The sequence below is a fragment of the Hemiscyllium ocellatum genome, chromosome 14, assembly GCF_020745735.1.
Source record: "Hemiscyllium ocellatum isolate sHemOce1 chromosome 14, sHemOce1.pat.X.cur, whole genome shotgun sequence".
In the NCBI taxonomy this organism is placed as follows: Eukaryota; Metazoa; Chordata; class Chondrichthyes; order Orectolobiformes; family Hemiscylliidae; genus Hemiscyllium; species Hemiscyllium ocellatum.
Window position 1 is genome coordinate 2,247,911 of NC_083414.1, and position 18,844 is coordinate 2,266,754.

General features: G+C 49.1%; 1 protein-coding gene across 3 annotated transcripts in view; it reads right to left on the reverse strand.

Annotated features, from left to right (window-relative positions):
- Nucleotides 1-18,844, reverse strand: part of lamb2l (laminin, beta 2-like) — a 171,607-nt gene that overhangs the window by 76,382 nt on the left and 76,381 nt on the right. For all 3 annotated transcript variants that reach the window (XM_060835294.1, XM_060835295.1, XM_060835296.1), the window contains 6 exons: nt 16,549-16,737; nt 15,478-15,657; nt 14,634-14,746; nt 11,062-11,141; nt 10,246-10,399; nt 3,177-3,332 (listed from right to left, as the gene is read on the reverse strand). In XM_060835294.1, the coding sequence (XP_060691277.1) occupies nt 3,177-3,332; nt 10,246-10,399; nt 11,062-11,141; nt 14,634-14,746; nt 15,478-15,657; nt 16,549-16,737 (872 nt within the window). The remainder of the gene's footprint in view (nt 1-3,176; nt 3,333-10,245; nt 10,400-11,061; nt 11,142-14,633; nt 14,747-15,477; nt 15,658-16,548; nt 16,738-18,844) is intronic.

The following is an 18,844-nucleotide window of genomic DNA, read 5'->3' on the forward strand; positions in this document are numbered from 1 at the left end:
TAAAATAAATAATTTTGAGTTCACTGAAGAACTCTGTTGGCCATTTCTGTTTTAGGGGAGAAAGTGAGGTCTGCAGATGCTGGAGAGACCTTCTGTGCAGAAGAGATGACCTGGAGGGTGCAGTGAGAGAGGGACTCACTGAAATCCTTGTAGAGGGAGGAAGAGAGCTTCTTCAAGGAAGGCATCCTTGCAAGAGGATTCGCAGCAGGTTAAAATCTTCGAGGAGAAAGTTCCAGAAGAACTTTCCTGATTCCTGAAGAAGGGTTTATGCCCGAAACGTCGAATTTCCTGTTCCTTGGATGCTGCCTGACCTGCTGCGCTTTTCCAGCAACACATTTTCAGCATTTCTGTTTTTATTTGGGATAGCAGGACAAACGAGGGGCAGAGTAACCATGTTGGTGGTACAGTAGGGCATCGACATGTTTGGGACAACATGTGGAGTGGCCTTGGCAAGGTTGGCATTAATTGTCTGTCCATGATTACCTTCAGGTTTTGGTGAACCACCTTCTGGAGTCAGTGGTAACGAGCTGGAGAGAAACGGAATGTTTTGGTCATTTCAAACAATCAGTTAAAAGTCAACCGAGTTGGGGAGATCCAAGATGGCGGCGACTCAGCAAGTCTGAGTTTACAGTGCTCTTCCCAAAACCTGGGTAAAGTGAGTTACTCATCCCCACCACACTTACCAAACCACCCAAAAAAATTTTCTAACCTTAATTAGCTGCTTACTATTATATTTAAGCAGTTTAATATTAAGTGGATAATGAGTAAACCAAAGGGATCCCGCAGCTCTCAGAAAACAAAGACCCCTCCCCCACCCTCCTCTCCTCCTCCGGCTGCAGCTGATGTAAAAACAGGCCTTGAAGAGATGATTGCCAGGCTGGAAACGACACTCGTCAATTTCATCGCAGAATCCAGACAGAGATGGAACTCATTCGAAGAAAAGCTACAAAAGCACAGCCAGGCTATTGAGGAATTACAGGGCCGAGTGGAGGGGGCAGAGCTAAAGGCCACGACCTCCGAGGCTGCAGCACAAACAGCTGCAGAACAGGTGCGAGCTCTGGAGCAGAGAGTCCGGGCCTTTGAAATCTACATGGATGACCTGGATAATAGAAATCGGAGAAAGAATATCCGTCTTCTGGGCCTCCCTGAACAAGAAGAGAAGGGACAGTTAGTAGCATTTCTGGAGCGATGGCTGCCCCAGCTTTTAAACCTGGGGGCTGAAACTGACCGGGTAAGGGTGGAGTGGGCCTACTGGGTCGCAGTACGCGGATCTGGCCCAAACCAGCACCCACGCCCGGTCCTGTTCCGGCTGCAGAGTTATAGGGAGAGGCAGATACTCCTGGACGCCTCCAGAAAGCTTGGAAAGGATCCTAAAGCTATGATTCATGAAGGATCCAAGATTATGTTATTTCAGGACTTCTCCCCGGCTTTGGCACGAAGAAGGAAGGCATTTGATGAGGTGAAGAAATGTCTAAGGAACTTAAATATTCAATACACCTTACGCTACCCAGCGACGTTATGCTTTACCCACGAAGGATCCGAGTATAATTTTAGATCACCAGAAGAGGCTAAGGAACTTTTAGACTCGTTTAAATAAATCGTAAGAGACAATTTATGTTGGCTTGCCTCTTCCACACTCCGTGGGGAGAAGTGGATACTTTACTCTACTTTACTTTTGCTTCTGGGAGCAGGGTTGTCTTCCCTTGCTATTTTATGTTATTATACTTAACTGTAATTTGTTGGAGTTGTAATTTTATAGTTATGTGTGTTTGTACGTGGCATTGATGCTATCAGATATACTCAGGTATGGGTGGGGAGGGGTGGGGGTGGGGCGCCCACTGTTAACTCTAGCTCGGTATTATATCTAAATCCTATTAAGGAGCGCCCGGGTCAAGGGTGGGACACTGTTTGGGAGAGGATATGGTGGACCTTTAGAAAGGAAGTAAGGCCCCCTGAGAACAAGGGGGAGGATCTCCATTCAAACATGTTTTTTTTTGTTCTTATTGTTTGGAAATAGTTTCCTTTTTATTATACTGTTATGAGTGTATTAGAGAACATTTTCTCTTGTTTGAAGGATGTAAGTGACTCAACTATACACTCTGGATAATTGTGGATTAGATTAGTAGTTAACTGAGTTTCATTGTTTTTCTTTCTTCTTTAGTATCATTCCTTTGAATTTTGATGATTATATATTTAAGATCTATTTTTATATTAATGTTTGTGCTTGAAAGTTCTGTTTATTTTTGTAAATCTGTCAAAATATTAAATTTCTAATAAAAATATCTTTAAAAAAAAAAGTCAACCGAGTTGAGGGATAAATATTGGTCAGGGCTCCAGTGAGAACTCACTCTTTTTCAGAAATGCGTTGTGGGGTTTTTACATCTCTGATAGGGCAGAGATGGCTTCAGTTTAGATTAGATTCCCTACAGTGTGGAAACAGGCCCTTCAGCCCAACAAGTCCATACTGACCCTCTGAAGACTAACCCACCCAGACCCATTTCCCTCTGACTAATGCACCTAACACTACGGGCAATTTAGCATGGCCAATTCACCTGACCTGCACATCTTTGGACTGTGGGAGGAAACTGGAATATCAAGAGGAAACCCACACAGACCCAGACACGGGGAGAATGTGCAAACTCCACATAGGCAGTCACCCGAGGCTGGAATCGAACCCGGGTCCCTGGTGCTGTGAGGCTGCAGTGCTAACCAATGAGCCACTCTGCTGCCCCTGCTGAGGATAGCTCCTCTGGCCATGCAGCACCTCCCTCCACTCCTCCACAGTGCCACACTGCAGGGGCCAGCCTAGGATTCATGGTCAGCTCTCTGTCCAAGCTGCTTCATGGTAGTCCCAACCAAACAAACTTTGACCCAAAGGCTTTTGCCTCTGAGCTGAGAGAAAGCACGTGGGTATTCTAGAACAGTGACAACACAGAGCTGGCCATTTCACCCATCATCTCATACGGTCCTGCCTACACGAGAGGTAGCGTGGGAGCAGCAGGCACCGCTTATCAGTGGGGGAATGCAGATGGAGTTGGCACTTTGTAGAAAGGAGTTGTTAATAAGAAAGCTACAGGTTAACATACTCTGCACTCATTGGCTGCCTTTTATGAAAGCTCTCCACAGCCCCATGTGCCCCCCTTTCCTGTGGATGGCGATTCCCTGGTGACACCGACCTTCCGTTGACGGATTCTTCGGTGGCGATGTCTCGAGGCCCAGACACGGGACGCCTGGCGATGTTGCCTCCTCCGCCTGACAATCTCCTGGATGTCGAGCCCGTGCTGGAGGGTGAAATCTATGCAGTTGCCATTGACCTGATGTTTGATTGCCCCCTGAAAGACAGCGCGTATTAAAGTGAGAACATGGACTACAGTGAGTCAGGAACCAGTCACCTCCAGATACAGCCCATAGCGATTAAATTCAGTCCAGCGGGTTTGTGTCAGGACCACCCCCCAGATCCACAACCTCACATCCCTCCAAGCAGCAGCAACAATTATTCACAGATTAAAACAAACCTACTCAATGTAAGGACAGGAAAGAACCCCTCTCTCCATCCAGGCAATTCTTACTGCAAGGTGCTAGTGAGACCACACCTGAAGTACTGCGAGCAATTTCAGTCCCTTTTGTAGGAACGATATCATTTTATTGGAAGCAGTCCAGAGAAAGTTGTCGAGGATGGACCTAGTCTGGAGGGTTTGGCTTCATTGGTTAAACAGGTTGGGACTCTGCTGACTGGAGCTCAGAAGAATGAGAGGTGATCTCATTGAAACATTGAGGATTCTTAAGGGGTTTGACCGGGTCAATGCTGAGAGGATGGTTCCCCCTCATGGGAGGGTCTCGGACCAGAGGGTACAGTCTCAGAATAAAGGGGGCACCAGTTTCAGACTGAGATGGGGAGAAATTTCCTCTCAGAGAGTTAAGAGTCTTTGGAACTCCTTACCACCGAGAGCTGTGGGGGCAGGGTCCGTGTGGATATTTAAGGCTCAGATTGAGAGCTCCTTGATCAGTCGGGGAAACAAGACTAAGAGGATAGGGCAGGGAAGTGGACGTGAGGAATGCCAGATCAGCCACAAATCTACTGAATGGCAAAGTTGGCTCGAAGGGCTGAATGGCCTCTTCCTATTTCTAATGGGCTTATGGAGCCATTACAGCAATACGTGAAAAGACAACAGATTGGCATTGGATAACAGAGCCGGTACAGGCATGATGGGCTGAACGGCCTCCATTGCACTGTAATAATTGTGTGATTCACACAGTTGTAATGCCTTATGCAATCACTACCTTCTGCATTTGTATGGCTCCTTTAATAAATTAAGTTGTTCATGGTACTCCACAAAAAGGAGAAAGTGAGGGCTGCAGATGCTGGAGATCAGAGCTGAAAAATGTGTTGCTGGAAAAGCGCAGCAGGTCAGGCAGCATCCAAGGAACAGGAGATTCGACGTTTCGGGTATAAGCTCTTTCCTGAAGAAGGGCTTATGCCCGAAACGTCGATTCTCCTGCTCCTTGGATGCTGCCTGATCTGCTGCGCTTTTCCAGCAACACATTTTCTACTCCACAAAAATTCAACCAAACAGGTTTTGAGGTCATGCTACGTGAGATATTAGAGCAGGGACAGAGATAGTTTTAAAAAGCCCCCTTAATGGAGGAGAGTGGGAGAAGTTTAGGGAGTAGGTTATGCCGGAGTGTGTGGTGCTGGGAAAGCACAGCCAGTCAGGCAGCATCCAAGGAGCAGGAGAGTCGTGTTTCAGACATAAGCCCTTCATCAGGGACGAGACTTGTGGGCCGGGGGGATGGTGGGGCTGAGAGATAAATGTAGGGGGTGGGATGAGGGGAAGGTAGCTGGGAATGTGATCGGTAGATGAAGGTGGGGGCTGGGGGGGGGGGGGGGGGGGGGGGAGTGATAGATCGGAGAGGGGGGTGGAGAGGATAGAGGGGAAAGGTGATGGATAGGTCAGAAGGGTGGTGCTGAGCTGGATGCTTGGGACTGGGATAATGTGGGGAGAGGGGAAATGAGGAAACTGGTGAAATTAATCCCGTGTGGTTCAGCCTCCTCCCCAGCCCACAAGATTAATTCCTGATGAAGGGTTCATGTCCGAAACGTCGATTCTCCTGTTCCTCGGAGGCTGCCTGACCTGCTGTGCTTTTCCAGCGCCACATTCCCGACTCTGATCTCCAGCATCTGCAGTCCCCACTTCCTCTTGCAAGCCTGGCCACCACAGTTCGAATGATGGAAATTTGGGTGCTCCCATGGTCAGACTGTGAGGAGATCAGAGGTCTGCATTAGGGCATGGATGCCCCCAACCTGCAGCCATGTGTTCTCAGGGACTGACCAATGTGGGGAAAGGTTTGAGTTCAACTGTTCACCGATTGTTCCGCCTGTGGACAATGGGAACCGGTCTCGGGATTGCCTGTGGCTTGGATAAATATTAACAGGTCCCTCCCTCTTCCAGCCTCTTCCAGGGAATAACTGGGCCAACTTTCAGACTGAGCACATTGGTGACCATAGTAACACCCAGTCCTGAAACCTGGGGAAAGCAGCCACTCCAACAGTAAATCTAGTTCAGTGTCGGTCTAAAGTAGTGCTGCTCCCAATCTAAACCAGTTCAGTTCCTATTGTAACTGAGTTAATTTCCCGATCTTACCGAGTTTAGTTCCTGATCGAAACTGGTTCAGTGACTTTGTACAGATAAAAAGCCACAAACATCAACCTCAGTCGAATGGCACTCTGAATTATATCAGATTTTAATGCCCTCTGTGTTCTCTCCTTCCTTTACCCTTGGCATTGTTCCAGAGATTAATAATTAATTTCTGAAGACAACAGGACAGATCTAGAGACTGGCAGAGAGTCAGGCAGGAGAACTAGCCCACACACGCTTGCTTTCTTGGCACAGGGAGAGTGAAAATATCCCACGTTCCTGCAGTAAACTGAAGGATGAAATAGGAGCCTTTTTGAAGCAAAGAATTGTTGGGCTGTGAGAGCACGTTACCCGTTGGGTGATAGAAGCTAATTAAACAGGATTTTCAAAGGGAAGTGGATGAGCAGAGCGATCTCGGTGTCCATGTACAGAGAGCCCTGAAAGTTGCCACCCAGGTTGATAGGGCTGTTAAGAGGGCGTACGGTGTGTTAGCTTTTATTGTTAGAGAGAGTGAGTTTTGGAGCCACAAGGTCATGTTGCTGCTGTACAAAATTCTGGTGCGGCTGCACTTGGGAGTATTGTGTACAGTTCTGGCCACCACCTTATAGGAAGGATGTGGAAGCTTTGGAAAGGGTTCAGTGGATATTTACTAGGATGTTGCCTGGTATGGAGGGAAGAGCTGAAAACGTGTTGCTGGAAAAGCGCAGCAGGTCAGGCAGCATCCAAGGAACAGGAGATTCGACGTTTTGGGCATAAGCCCTTCTTCAGGACTTATGCCCAAAATGTCAAATCTCCTGTTCCTTGGATGCTGCCTGACCTGCTGCGCTTTTCCAGCAACACATTTTCAGCTCTGATCTCCAGCATCTGCAGACCATCTTTCTCCTGGTATGGAGGGAAGGTCTTATGAGTGACTTGAAGCTGTTTTCGTTAGAGGGGTGACTTAATTGAAACATACAAGATGATCAGAAGATTAGATGGGGTGGACAGTGAGAGCCTTTTTCCTCAGAAGGCTAGCACAAGGGACATAACTTTAAATTGGGGGATGATAGATATAAGACAGATGTCAGAGGTAGTTTCTTTACTCAGAGTAGTAGGGGTGTGGAACGCACTGCCTGCAACAGTAATAGACTTGTTAATACTAAGGGCATTTAAATGGTCATTGGATAAACATATGGATGAAAATGGAATGTTGTAGGTTAGATGGGCTTCAGATTGGTTCCACAGGTCGTCACAACATCGAGGGCTGAGGGGCCTGTACTGCGCTGGAATGTTCTGTGTTCCAATTGGAAAAGAGTCATTTTCAGGATTGTGGGGAAAGTGACATTAATTGGGCAACTCTTCCAAAGGCAGAATTAGAATAGGTAGGTGATTGTTTTTATTAATGTGGTGCTGGAAAAACACAGCATGTCAGGCAGCAGCCAAGGAGCAGGAAAATCGATGTTTCGGGCAGGAGCCCTTCATCAGGAATCAGGATGAAGGGCTAATGCCCAAAATGAGGATTTTCCTGCTCCTCAGATGCCGCCTGACCTGCTGTGTTTTTCCAGCACCACTCTAATCTAGACTCTAATCTCCAGCAACTGCAGTCCTCACGTTCGCCGAGGTGATTGTTTTTGACCAGCTCTGACGGTCCTTTCTCTGTGCGGTACACCTCTGTATGTCTCCATGACTCGAGGTCAGTACAAACACAATGGGTGAAATTGCTGCCCCCATGCTCGGGGATTCTCTGATGTGGATAAATGTAACCTGGAGATTGTTAGAGACGTGGCAGTACAGAGAATGCATTTTAAAGTGCTCTCTGATTGGAATGGTGGCTGCTATCTTTATGATGGTATCTCTCATGAAGCCCTCACAGTATGTCTCAAGATTTCGCCAATGGGCGTCCCACCTTAGAACGGCAGGGACGGCCTTACTGGGAGCAGACGTGTGTGAGCATGAGCTTTAAGGTTATTGGAAGTTGAAGTGGGAGATGATGGACCCACACTGTCATTTAGAGACTAAACATCAGCCTCCCTCCATCTTTGTCTCAGAATTTCAAAATACCAAATAGCTCCTTATCACCTCCAGCTGATTAAAATCTACTGCATAGATTCTGCTGCTTGATGTCTGGCAGCTTCTGTAGGTTACAATATTGGGAAATATTACCATCAACTAGTTGGACGGACAGACAGACACACACTCTCTCTCTCCCCACCCCGGCCAGTGAAAGGCTCCACATCAAATGGGATAATCCCCATTTTCCATTTTGTGCTGATGCCTTTCTCCTGTATTCTGATTTCCCTTGATCACTCCTCACAGTCTGTGACCCGAGTCCCCTTCTTATTAACAACTTGGTCATTTATAATTAACTCCCTGATCAAGGGGGGTGGGTGGATGGGGCACTGCAACCCTCTCACTGGTTGGAAGGGGTAATAGCAGTGTGACAGGTTACACAGACACAGACAGTACAGAGTCGGACAGTGAGGTACACAGTTCTAGTTGCAGCCAGACAAAATTACAACAATAGCACAGAAATAATGACAGGACACATGCATGACAATAGTTCACAAAAATGCTTTGAACTTTGAGCTGATTGAATTGATGGGAAGGTGATGGCCGAGTGGTTTTATTGTTGGATTGTTAATGTAAATACCATTCTGGGGAGCGGGCTCCAAACGCCGCCATAGCATCTGGTGAAATTTAAATTCAATAAAAATCTGGAATCAGGAATCTAGTGATAACCATAAATCCACTGCTGACTGTTGGGAAAAAACCCATCTGGGTTTCTAATACTCTTTCGGGAAGGAATCTGCCACCCTTACCTGGTCTGGTCTACGTGTGACTCCAGAGCCATAGCAATGTGGTTGACTTAACCACCCTCTGGGCAATTAGAGATGGGTAATAAATGCTGGTCTAGCCAGGGATGCCCTCATTCCAACAATGAATTTAAAAAAAACAGACACTTTATTTGCTGTAAAATCAGTTATCTGCTGGGAGCTCTGGGATAGGTCTCAGCCAAGTGAGGACATTACTGATGTAAGGTGTCACTGGACAATTTTCTCGAACCTGTATCCATGGGTATATTCCATTGCCTACTCCACGTAGATCTACAAAGCCTCTAACATGATCACTGCTTAACCTGGCCCAGTGGCCCAGAGCGGGACAGTCAGGTACGCGGGGGGACAGTCAGGTACGCGGGGGGTCAGTGAGGTACGCGGGGGGTCAGTGAGGAACGCGGGGGGACAGTGAGGTACGCGGGGGGACAGTGAGGTACGCGGGGGGACAGTGAGGTACGCGGGGGTCAGTGAGGTACGCAGGGGGACAGTGAAGCACGCAGGGGGACAGTGAGGTACCGAGCTGGGTAGTGAGGTACAGGGTGTGACATTCAGGCACAGAGTGGTACAGTGAGGTACCGGGTAGTGGGGGACAGAGCGGGACGGTGGGGGACAGAGCGAGACGGTGGGGGAGAGAGCGGGACGGTGGGGGAGAGAGCGGGACGGTGGGGGACAGAGCGGGACGGTGGGGGACAGAGCGGTGTGGTGAGGTACACAGTGGGACAGTGGGGTACAGAGCAGGGTGGTGGGGTACAGAGCGGGACAGTGGAGTACAGAGCAGGACGGTGAGGTACAGAGCAGGACAGTGAGGTACACAGTGGGACAGTGGGGTACAGAGCAGGGTGGTGGAGTACAGAGCGGGACGGTGGGGTACAGAGCGGGACGGTGGGGTACAGAGTGGGACGGTGGGGTACAGAGCGGGATGGTGAGGTACAGAGCAGGGTGGTGAGGTACAGAGCGAGACAGTGAGGTACAGAGGGGGACAGTGGGGTACAGAGCGGGACAGTGGGGTACAGAGCGGGACAGTGGGGTACAGAGCGAGACGGTGGGGTACAGAGCGAGACGGTGGGGTACAGAGCAGGGTGGTGAGGTACACGGTGGGACAGTGGGGTACAGAGCGGGACAGTGGGGTATAGAGCGGAACAGTGAGGTACAGGGTGGAACAGTGGGGTACAGGGTGGAACAGTGGGGTACAGAGCAGGGTGGTGAGGTACAGAGCGGGACAGTGGGGTACAGAGCGGGACAGTGGGGTACAGAGCAGGACAGTGGGGTACACAGTGGGACAGTGGGGTACAGAGCAGGGTGGTGGGGTACAGAGCGGGACGGTGGGGTACAGAGCGGGACGGTGGGGTACAGAGCGGGACGGTGGGGTACAGAGCGGGATGGTGAGGTACAGAGCGAGACGGTGAGGTACAGAGCGAGACGGTGAGGTACAGAGGGGGACAGTGGGGTACAGAGCGGGACAGTGGGGTACAGGGTGGAACAGTGGGGTACAGAGCAGGGTGGTGAGGTACAGAGCGGGACAGTGGGGTACAGAGCGGGACAGTGGGGTACAGAGCGGGACAGTGGGGTACAGAGCGGGACGGTGAGGTACAGAGCGGGACGGTGGGGTACAGAGCGGGACGGTGGGGTACAGAGCAGGGTGGTGAGGTACAGAGCGGGACGGTGGGGTACAGAGCGGGACAGTGGGGTACAGAGCGGGACAGTGGGGTACAGAGCGGGACAGTGGGGTACAGAGCGGGACAGTGGGGTACAGAGCGGGTGGTGAGGTAGAGAGTGCAGCTGTTTAGTTTACTCACTGGCAGCTGGTCTGTTGGTGCCCGTGGTTCGGCTTTCTCTGCTTCATAGGTGTAGAAATCCAGAGGCATACAGAAGAATCCTGGCTCAACGTCCTGGCAGCGTCTGCTAATAATATTGGGTCGGCAGTCACACTGCCCGCTCTCCATCGAACATCTGACAAGGACAGGGCACACCGTGTCATAAACTAACAAAGCATTCTTCACTTTACACAGCTACATTGGGTTTTCATCAGATTTACAGACACTACATTCCAGACATTTCCCCATGTGGTCTTTCAGCCATATCTCTCAGCTGAAGCCTCGATTCCCTTCTCCCTGGTGTGTCTATCCAACTTCTCAATATCGATATCTCACACTATCATCACACACTATCCAGGTAAAGATGTTTCACCTGGAGTTCCTGTTTGATTTATTAGTGATTGTCTTAATGAACTGTTAACAACTGTAAACATTATCGCTATGGTGCCCCTGTCAAACTACTTATCATTTTAAAGATCTTCGGACAGTGCGGCACTCCCTCAGCACTGACCCTCTGACAGTGTGGCACTCCCTCAGCACTGACCCTCCGACTGTGCGGCACTCCCTCAGCACTGACCCTCCGACTGTGCGGCACTCCCTCAGCACTGACCCTCCGACAGTGTGGCACTCCCTCAGCACTGACCCTCCGACAATGCGGTACTCTCTCAGCACTGACCCTCCGACAGTGCCGCACTCTCTCAGTAAAGTGGATGAAGACAGATTATTAAATGTAAGAAGCAAAAGAAGAAACAGCCTTTTGGATGAGCCCCTGCTCTGTGTTCCTGAGGGGGGCAGTACCTGTTATTGTAGGCGCCTCCAAAGTCACAGTCACACTGTCGACAACCCGCCATGTCGTTACTGAGTCCCCAATATTCTGGCTGCACAAGAAAAGCGGGAAAATACACAAAACAAACATTACACAAGCAATGTGAGGCAGTTGGCAATATCAGCTTTGTCAGCGCATACCCAAATTTCCACACTCCCCACTCTCCAATAAACCCCATACAGCACCATGAACCACTGTTACCACATCACATAGGACCTTGCCTCCCATAGCCATTTCACAAGAAATCACACTAGACCTGTAACATTAACTCGGTTTCTCTCTCCACAGATGCTGCCAGACCTGCTGAGTCTCTCCAGTGTTCCCTGAGGCAGTACTCAGTTATTCAGCTCCTGTGGCACTGGATGTTTTTCCCCCCAGACATTCAGATCACCGCTCACCATCCCCAGCACTGGCGAGCTGACATAGCGAAGGGAATGCAATGAACAGGTTTCCACTGCCTTCCCTCACTCTCCCAGTGCAGCCCTCGTAAAATCCAGTTATTCTCTCACTGTCCACCCTGCCCAGATTCCTCACACCTCTCAATCAGGCCAACTCCGAGCCTCTTCCTGGGGTGGGGGAAGGGAATCCAAAATGAGCATTGAGCTGCCTTCCCTCTGTGCCACAGAGGAGAGTCAGCCTCCATTCTCTGCTCAAGTGTCTCAGGAGGAACCACAACCTGATCTGCGTGGTTTCGGCTGGGGCGGAGAGTGTGTTTAGTTTTAATCCTTCCAGTGAGGATCTGACCTCTCCAATTGTTCGGTTCTTGTCAAAGTGTGATGATTACCAACTGTTTCAGCTGACAAAATTTCACCAAGACCAACTTGAGCCAGCAATTGAAGAGGGGCCAGAAGGCCTCAGATTCATGTTAACAGGTGCCAACTAATTCACCGGACAAGAATATCATAGACGTCGGACAGTCAGCCTGAGCATCAAAGTGGTCCACAGGACTCCTGATGCCGTCTCAGTGAAACAGTCACAGGAAGGCTTCCTTACGGGTGATGACCAAACACAGCAGCAAAGACTGGCACTTCATGGGACTTCTGGATTGACCGTGGTCTCTGGATGTTAATGTTCTGTGTGATTTATGGACAATGCAAACTTAGAGGGATGGACGTGTATAAAACACTTTTTTTAATATACCTTAAGAGTATCCTAAACTGTTTTACAGGTAATTGAACTGTTTTGAAGTTGAGGGAATGAGATGCAATTTCAGAAACAGAGTGAGTTACAGACACAGATACAGGGCCAGAGCCTCAGACCCAGGATGAGCTTGTCCTGGAGAGGTTTCAGAGCTCAGTCTGTGACCCACACGGGGCAAGGTAGTAGCAGGTGGAAGGCTGTCATTTTCTGGTGATATAGAGGAAGTTTTGTTTAGTATCTGGCACCATATTGTCCCTGCCCTGGGAGAGTTTGATGGGGAAGATGTAAAGGGAGCTTTACTCTTTATCTAACTCGGTGCTGTTCCTGCCCTGGGAATGGTTGATGGGGACAGTGTAGTGGGGGCTTTACTCTGTTAAAATAAAAATTTTAAAAAAGACAAAAATGGGTGGCATGGTGGTTCAGTGGTTAGCCCTGCTGCCTCACAGCACCAAGGACCTGGGTTCGATTCCCACCCTCAGGTGACCATCCATGTGGAGTTTGCACACTCACCCTGTGTCTGCGTGAGTTTCCTCTGGGTGCTCTGGTTTCCTCCCACAGTCCGAAAATGGGTGAATTGGCCATGCTAAATTGCCCGTAGTGTTCAGTGCATTAATCAGGGATAAATATCGCGTGGTGGAATGGGTCTGGGTGGGTTACTCTTCAGGGAGGGTCGGTGTGGACTTGTTGGGCTGAACGGCCTGTTTCCAAACTGTAGGGAATCTAATCTAACCTTCCATTTTTAGAATCAAAGTCACTCTCATCTCACCAATGAGCCTCATCAGTCTCTTCATTTAAATTCAAAGCATTGAGACTTGCCGATTTAGCCCTTCAAGCCCATGTATCTCCAGCTCATCCACTGCCCCCATCCCCTTTGATATCTTTATCTGAGGAAAATATATCCACCTCAGCACTGAGGGCTCCTTTATCAATGATATTGATGCACACGATGTGGGGGACCAGCATTTATTGCTCTTTGGACAGTTAAGAGTCAACCACATTGCTGTCTATTTGGAGTCACCCGTAGACTAGACTGGATTCAAATAGTAGATACCTTCCCTAAAGGGGGCTTAGGGAACCAGATGATTTTCCTCCAACAAGTGGCAATGGTTGTCTTAAGTCCAGAGTATTGTTTCTAAATTACATTCAAACTCCACCATTAGCCATGGCAGGAGTTGAAACAGGGACTCCAGGAAATTAATTCAGTGCCTAGTAAAAACAACATTACCCCATTGCCTCCCAATAATGCTAACTCATCATTACTGCATTAAAATAATCAGCAGGTTTGATTGTGTGTGAGTGTGCAGGGGCAGCAGGTGGTAACGAAGGCAAATGGGATGTTGACCTTCATTGCGAGAAGTTTCGAGTACAGGAGCAGGGATGTGCTGTTGTAGTTATACAGGGCCTTGGTGAGGCCACACTTGGAATACTGGGTGCAGTTCTGGTCTTCTTTTCTGAGGAAGGATGCTCTTGAGGGAGTGTTGTGAAGGTTTCCCAGACTGTTTCTGGGGATGGTAGAGCTGACATATGAGGAGAGATGGTGGGGATGGCTCCAAAATGGGAATGCTTTCCACCAGCATCCTGAGTTGTGGTTCACTTGATGGAATTTTCACTTCTGAGTTGGAAGGTCATAGGTTCAATTGAAGACCTGCCTGTCCTCTCAGGTGGACGTCAAAGGTCACACAGCATTATAGTCACGAAGAGCAAGAACAGTTCTCCACAGAGGCTTGGCCCATATGTACTTCTCACTTTGTCATATTATCTTGTTATTATTGTTCTTGCTGCTTAGAAGCTTCCTGTATGCAAATTAGTTGTCACTTTTCAATATTACAGAATCTTTATTGGGTGTAAACTGCTTTGTAAGAGCTCATAGAATCCCTACACCCTGGAAGCAGAGCGCTCGGCCCACCAAGTCTACACCAACCCTCCGAAGAGCATCACACCCACATCAATCTCCCTACCCTATCCCTGTGACCCTGCATTTCCCATGGTTAATGCACAATATGGGCAATTTAGCATGACCAATCCACCTGACCTGCACATCTTTGGACTGTGGGAGGAAACCGGAGCACCCGGAGGAAACCCACGCCGACACAGGGAGAATGTTCAAACTCCACAGACAGTCACCCGAGGCTGGAATCTAACCCTGGTCCCTAGTGCTGTGAGGCAGCAATGCGAACCAATGAGCCACCATACTGCTCTAGACAGTGAAAGGTGCTATTAAAATGCAAGTTTTTCCTTTTCATAAATCTTCTTCTCAGCTGTAACTTTGAAACAGTATCCTGACTCACTCATCAGGAGACTCCCTTCAGTGGTCAAGTCTCCAAACCCAGTGAGGAGTCTCTGTCAGAGGGAAGCCTGCAGCCCACTACTGGATAACTGACCCGCGATGCTGGCCTGTACTCACCAGACAGAGGTCACAGTAACGTCCTGTCACGTAGCGTTTGCAGAAACAATCTCCACTGATCGCATCACATGGAGCCGTACTCAAGATAACGCCCCGAGGGTCACACCTACACGCTGGGTTAAACAGCAATTGTTACGGGCATAACATCTCACAGATTCACCAAGTAATTCCCACAATGAAGAGGCAATGGATTGCCAGCTTGTCACAGGAGGTTCAGATGTACAGCAGACAGATGCTGGTACCCAGTGTTGGCAATAGGACCCTCAGAGAGTCAGACACAGCACAGAAGAGACCCTTCTGTACAGAGGTTTATAAAATCACAAGGGGCATGGACAGTGTAAATAGACAAGGGTTTTTCCATGGGGTGGGGAGTCCCGAACTAAAGGGAATAAGTTCAGGGAGAGAGGGGAAAAATGTAAAATGGACTTCAGGGCCAACATTTTCACACAGAGGGTGGTGCGTGTATGGAATGAGCTGCCAGAGGAAGTGGTGGAGGATGGTATAATTACAACATTTGAAAGGCATCTGATGGGTTTATGAATAGAAAGGGTTTGGAGGGATATGGGCCAAATGCTGGCAAATGGGACTAGATTAGGTTAGGGTATCTGGTCAGCATGGATGGGCTGGACCAAAGGGTCTGTTTCTGTGCTGTGTATCTCTATGAATAGAAGTCTGTCACTTCCAAAAATATACTCCAACCTGCACCAGTCCCACGTTCCCACACTAGACCCCACCAATAGGTGGACACTGACAGCACAGAGATGGCGTATCAACTAACTCCTGGTTATCACAGACAGCTCACTGGTTAAACCTGACGAAGGGTGTGAGTGTTTCCAGTACATACCCTGACAGCCGTGTGGATTGTCCATGCTCAGGCCATAGAATCCCTCCTTGCAGCGGTCACATCGAGTACCTCTCACATTCTCCTTGCAGCGACACTGACCCCCAATGATGGCAAAGTCCAGGTCTGTGTCACTGTCACAGATCCCACCCTCCAGGGAACCGACAGGATCACAGTCACATGCTGTGGGAGAGAGACAGACAGACAGAGACAAGGTCCATTGAGAGTAGGAATGGCTGACTCTCACCTGGGTGATTAATGTCCATGATAGATTCCCACTAACCCCCCCTCCCTCCCCCTGACAGTTCATGCATTGGGATGACAGCCTGATCAGATCAGCATCAGTCTTATAGAATGGTATAGCAGGGTCAAAGGGCTGAACAGCCTTTTCCGGGTTTCTTTAATTCTTACTAGAAACAAAATCTCCTAACTACATGCTTGTCCACATATAGTTCCTTAAACCACCATGGAGATGGCAGTTCTCCGCCCAGGGACGGTCAGGATTAAGGAGGGACATTCAGAAGGAGCAATATCAAAACCAAATACTCGTCTTTCTGATGGAGCATTACTGAGTCAATGCATTTCCTCAGGAGCCTTAAACTTGGATCACAATCTCAGAAAGAGAGGTTGATTAGTTAAGACCAAGATAAGGAAACATTTATTCACTCAAACAACAGTGGACTTCTGAGAATTCTCGAGACAGTGCAGCGCTGCCGGAGGGTCAGTGCTGAGGGAGCGCCACACTGCCGGAACATCAGCGCTGAGGGAGCGTCGCACTGTCGGAGGGTCAGTGCTGAGGGAGCGCCGCACTGTTGGAGGGTCAGTGCTGAGGGAGCGCCGCACTGCCGGAGCGTCAGCGCTGAGGGAGTGCCGCACTATCGGAGGGTCAGCGCTGAGGGAGCGCCGCACTGTCGGAGGGTCAGCGCTGAGGGAGTGCCGCACTGTCGGAGGGTCAGCGCTGAGAGAGTGCTACAGTGTTGGAGGGTCAGCGCTGAGGGAGTGCCGCACTGTCGGAGGGTCAGCGCTGAGGGAGTGCTGCAGTGTTGGAGGTGCCATCCTTGATGTGACACTTACGGATACAGGCGTCCTCAGAGCGGATGTCTGCTGTGGGATTTCGATAATAAAAGGGCTTGCAGAGCTCACAGTTCCTGCCCATCGTGTTGTGTTGACAGTTTTCACACACACCCCCACTCAGGTTTCCTGTTGCGATGTACACAGCCATGTCAAAGTGGCAGCTGGTCGCATGCTTGTTGCAGTTACACTCTGAGGGGAAACAGACAGGTCGATGTTTGAACAGAATTTAGAATCGGAATAGTACCATTTTGAAGAGGAAACAAGAGGAGACTTTGAAGGCGATAGTACAAGTTGAGAAAGCTGTGAAATAAATCATTGACTGACAGAGGAATGCAAGGAAACTCTGCTAAACCTTAATGAGAGTGGGCCTGGACAGAGGGGTGAGGTTGGTGTTTAATTCCCAGCACTGTACTCTAAGGCCATGGTAAGAGTATGGAGGTGATTTACAGAAATGCTTCCAAAATTGAGCGACTTCAGTGAATATGTGGAGAGACTGGAGAAGCTAGGGTTACTGTCCTGACAGCAAAGAGGCTCACATGGGCAGAGTTTCTGATCTCCCGATTAGATCATCTTGTGTGTTCCAGACCCCAGTAATAGTTCATGCTGCACACATGAAGCCGGCCAATGCCATTCCCAGGTACTGATCTCTCGGAAAGATGGAAGTGTTCGGATTGCAATCCTCAGTTGACTTCTTTTCCACGTCTGTCCATATGCTTTCAGATACATGAGGAAAATTAGGTTCTGTGGCCTATACTGCCTGATATGGATTGAGGGTCAGGGGTTGAGGCCACTCACTGGGATGAAGGACCCCTGTTTTGCAAGCTACCTTTTAACAAAACAATGGAGTCACAATTACCCCCGTGACAGCTCAACCCTCCCTCTATTTCAGGAGGATTTTACTCTGCTCACTCCCTTTCCAATGAAAATAGCAATGAGGGTGGAGCCAGTCTCTGACCACAATACCGGGAGACCCTGTTCCATTTGTTGAATCAAACACAACACATTCTTGAATAAATTAAACTCCCTGGAGAGTTGTTATGCACATCCAATCACAAAACAAACTGCTTTATTCATTCGAGGCACATGTGCACCACTGGCTGGGACAAAATTTATTACCCGTCCCTAGTTGCCCTTTGAGAAGGTGGGGGTGAGCTGCCTTCCTGACCCGCTGCAGTCCATGTGCTGTAGGTAGACCCCCAATGCCCTTAGGGAGGGAATTCCAGGATTCTGACCCAGAGACACTGAAAGAATGACGATATATTTCCAAGTCAGGATGGTGAGTGGTTTGGAGGGGAATTTTCAGGGGGTGGTGCTCCCATGTACCTGCTGCCCTTGTCCTTCTAGATGGAAGTGGCCGTGGCTTTGGAATGTGCTGTCTGAGGATCTTTGGTGAGTTTCTGCAGTGCATCTTGTAGATGGTACACACTGCTGCTACTGAGCATCGGTGGGAAAGAGAATGGGATGTTTGTGGATGTGGGGCCAATCAAGCGGCTGCTTTGTCCTGGATGATGTTGAGCTTCTTGAGTGTAGTTGGAGCTGCCCCCATCCAGGGCAAATGGGGAGGATTCCAACGCACTCCTGACCTGTGCCTTGTAGATGGTGGACAGGCTTTGGGGAGTCAGGAGGGGAGTTACTCACCGCAGTATTCCCAGCCTCTGTCCTGCTCCTGTAGCTGATGTGTTTATATGGTGAGCCCAATTTGTTTTTTTTGTCAATGGTAACCCTCAGGATGTTGATAGTGGGGGCATAATGGTAGGCAATAGCCTAGTGGTGTTATCGCTGGATTGTTTATCCAGAGACCCAGGTAATGTACTGGAGACCTGGGTTCAGATGCTGCCATGATAGATGGTGGAATTTGAACTAGAAAAAAAATCTAGAAATAACAGCATCCTCGCCTGGCCGATAACCTCACGTTTACCATGGTCAATCCACCGGACCTCCAATTTGTTGGACACTACGGGCAATTTAGCACAGCCAATCCACCTAACATGTACATCTTTGGATTGTGGGAGGAAACCAGAGCACCCAGAGGAAATTCACATAGGCACGGAGAGATTGTGCAAACTCCACACAGACAGAAGGGCAGAATCGAACCCAGGCCCCAGCACTGTGAGGTAGCAGTGCTAACCACTGAGCCACTATACTGTGCTGCCCTGGGGTGATACATAAATACACATTATTGTTGCCATTGTCATGGAGACCTATAACGTGGGAAAGGCTCTTCAACCCATTACCTGCACATCCAGTCCTGTGATTAACAAACCCTTACTTATGCCAACCCTATTTTCCAGCACTT